General features: G+C 37.0%; 1 gene segment (V, D, J or C); it reads right to left on the bottom strand.

Annotated features, from left to right (window-relative positions):
- Positions 1-134: 134 nt before the first annotated feature.
- Positions 135-2,993, bottom strand: LOC120787772. The segment is given in 2 exon segments: positions 135-427; positions 2,894-2,993. Coding segments are annotated over 2 exon segments (393 nt in total).
- Positions 2,994-3,000: the final 7 nt, after the last annotated feature.

Below are 3,000 nucleotides of genomic sequence, written 5' to 3'. Positions count from 1 at the left end.
GAGATGGAAAGACTGTTTTTCTGACTGAACTTGTCTTTAATCATTTGTGGTCTGACGGCTCCTCCTCTAGTGGCTTCATGTTACCATGGTTCAGGCACTGAGGGGTTTTTGTTCAGGTCCACTGATGGTTTGTGTTATTGTGGGTCTCTGGCACAGTAATACACAGCAGTGTCTTCAGGCTGCACATTCTGTCCGTTTAGAGTCACTGTGTTGCTGGAAGAGTCTAAGTCGATACTGAACTTGTTCTTTAGCGAATCTTTGACGTCTGTGTCACTACTAATCCACTCCAGTCCCTTCCCTGCAGGCTGTCTGATCCAAGCTGTGTAGTAGTTGTCAACAGAATAAGAGACCTGACAGGTGATGGTCAGACGTTGACCTGGCTGCACAGTCACAGAGGCTGGTTGTGTCAACTGTTCACACTTCGCACCTGTTGAAAAAATAAAATGTTTTGTAGAAAATGATCAAGTTATACTACAAAAGAAGAACTGTTCAATATGACATATCCAGAGAGACTCACAGGATCCAGCTGCCAACAGCAGCAGTAAAGTTACAAAGAACTTGGTTTATGGTGAAACTGACGTGCTGTGCGCTTCTGATCCTCTTTAACATCACAGTCTAATGTGAAGTCTTTATAACTGCGTCACAAGGAAGATTACCGAGTTTCCATAGAGACCTGGCAGATCATGGTCACATGAATGTGAGTCAATGTGGAGCTAAATAAAGGAACCTATTATCGTTATTAGTATTGATATTATAATATAAAGAATAAAAAAACTTAAATGTTTTAAGAAAATCTTTGGTTCAGTTTGGAGTCTGGAATTAACTTTGTAGGATTTATTTTCCAAAAACTGCTATTGTGTAATTATCATCTGGAGGTTTTTCCAATGTCCCTTTTAATTGTCTTTCAATGAGGCTTAAAACCTGCCTGATATTTATATTTAAATAGTTTACTGAGAGTCATTTCATGACTCACTCAAATTCCTGCAAATAAAAAAAAATCTCAACCAGTTCAAATAATTGTTGGAATTTCTGTTTTCAGCACAGGATTTTTTTTATGTGCCTAAAGTTATTTTTGGAGATCAGTTTGAAATGAAAACATTACGTAAATTTAAGTCTATTGATTGAAATAATTGTTATTAATATGCTTAGAATTAATATAATATGTTATATTAGCTGGGATTCTTGCAGGGATACTAAAAATTATTGTCTGAAATTAGCATTGCAATAAATGTAATATGGAGAAAAATGAATGTTCCCAGTTGTGGTGGTAAATAGCGGAAGTCGTTTTCTTATCGCTCCTGTTACTGTCTCTCACTGTGTCTCTCTGGCACATTAATACACTGCTGTGTCCTCGGTTTTCAAACTGTTGATCTGCATATAGACTTTACTGCTGGAGTCGTCTCTGGAGATGGAGAATCTACCCTGGACTGACGGGGAGTAATACATAGGAGAACTATAAGTGTCTATATAAGCAGTCCACTCCAGTCCATTACCAGGAGCCTGTCTGATCCAGTTCCACTCAGAGCTTCCAAACTTAAACCCAGATGTTGTGCAGGTGAGTCTGTGGGATTCTCCAGGTCTTTTAACTGCTGGGTCAGACTATGTTATGGTCTGACCTTCAGTACCAATTGAAACTACACAACCACCACCAGGAGTGTCAGCTTTCTGTCAGCCATGTTGACAGTGTGTTTATTATGTCTTCAAATCCATGAATCCTCCTTAAATATGATGTAAACTGGATCCCTGTTAGGATTTGTTTACAGTGAGCTCCACCTACATCACATTCTGCTTTTAGAGTCAAATTCAAGAGACTGAAACAGCATAACAGAAAATAAAGCACCATTTTAAAACATAACAAATTCTGATTTAAGACGTGTAAATGCATTGATTTATCTGAATAAATAGAAAAACTATAATTTTTGAATTTTTATTTTTTTACATGTTTGCATTGAAGGATCCTGCAGATTTTTTTTTCTATAACTGGACTCCCTCAACTGATTTGCATAAAGTCTTCACTGCTGTTGACTTTTTAAATATTGTTAAAATTTAAAATAGTTGAATTCAGATATTCTGTTACAATTGATTGTACTTCTAATCATCACATTTTAAAAGAATTTCTTACATTTTGTGTGTTTCTTTCTTCGTGTTACTTAAAACAGCAGTTAACTGAAAGCAAGTTAATCTAAATGAACGCTGCTTGATGTGCTGCAGCTGGTTGAAGGCCTGGATTTTCTTTAACTTCTGAAGGTTTCAGTTCTCAAATTGTGTTTGAGACTGCAGACATACAGAGAAACTCTGAGCCTTGGGAGGAAATTAACGCCTAGGAACTGAAACTTATGTGACGATATGCAAAATAATAATTGTTGTAATTTAAGAAAAAATATTTATGCTGACTATATTTATTTTGTCATTTTAACAGCACTACAATCTCCTGTACAATAAGACAAATAAAAAGACTTGTTAATCTCATGTGAGACAATCAGCAAAATCATTTAACTACACAAACTGTTTATTGCTCAGCTACTGTCTCAGTCGAGGAGTCGTTTTAATGAAGCTCTGTTAAGCAAGATGCCTATTTAATAACATGATTTCTACATTTGTATCTCTGTTTAAAAATATTTTTCTATTAATATTTCTATCATTGGTTCCCAAAGTGTCTGGTGTAACTTTATTCTATCATTTTCTTGAGCTACTTGAACAATGGACATTAATCATGTGAGATAATTGTGGTAAAGATGAGGACAGTAGGTTTTTGTACAGCTGCTGAACCAACTCCAGTCACTGTGAGTCTCGAGCACAATAATAAACAGCAGAATCTTCAGTCTTCAGACTGTTCATCTGCAGATACAGCTGCTGTCTGCCGTTGTCTCTGGAGATGGTAAACCGGCCTTGCCTTGAACTGACTGAGAGTAGTAAGTGCTGCCACCACCACCGCTACTGATAGTAGCAATCCACTCCAGTCCTTTTCCAGGAGCCTGTCTGATCCAGGCCATATAGTAG

This window comes from Xiphias gladius, unplaced genomic scaffold (assembly GCF_016859285.1).
Source record: "Xiphias gladius isolate SHS-SW01 ecotype Sanya breed wild unplaced genomic scaffold, ASM1685928v1 HiC_scaffold_626, whole genome shotgun sequence".
Taxonomy (NCBI): domain Eukaryota; kingdom Metazoa; phylum Chordata; class Actinopteri; order Istiophoriformes; family Xiphiidae; genus Xiphias; species Xiphias gladius.
Note: the sequence above shows the minus strand (reverse complement) of the source record. Positions and strands in the feature narration are given on the sequence as shown.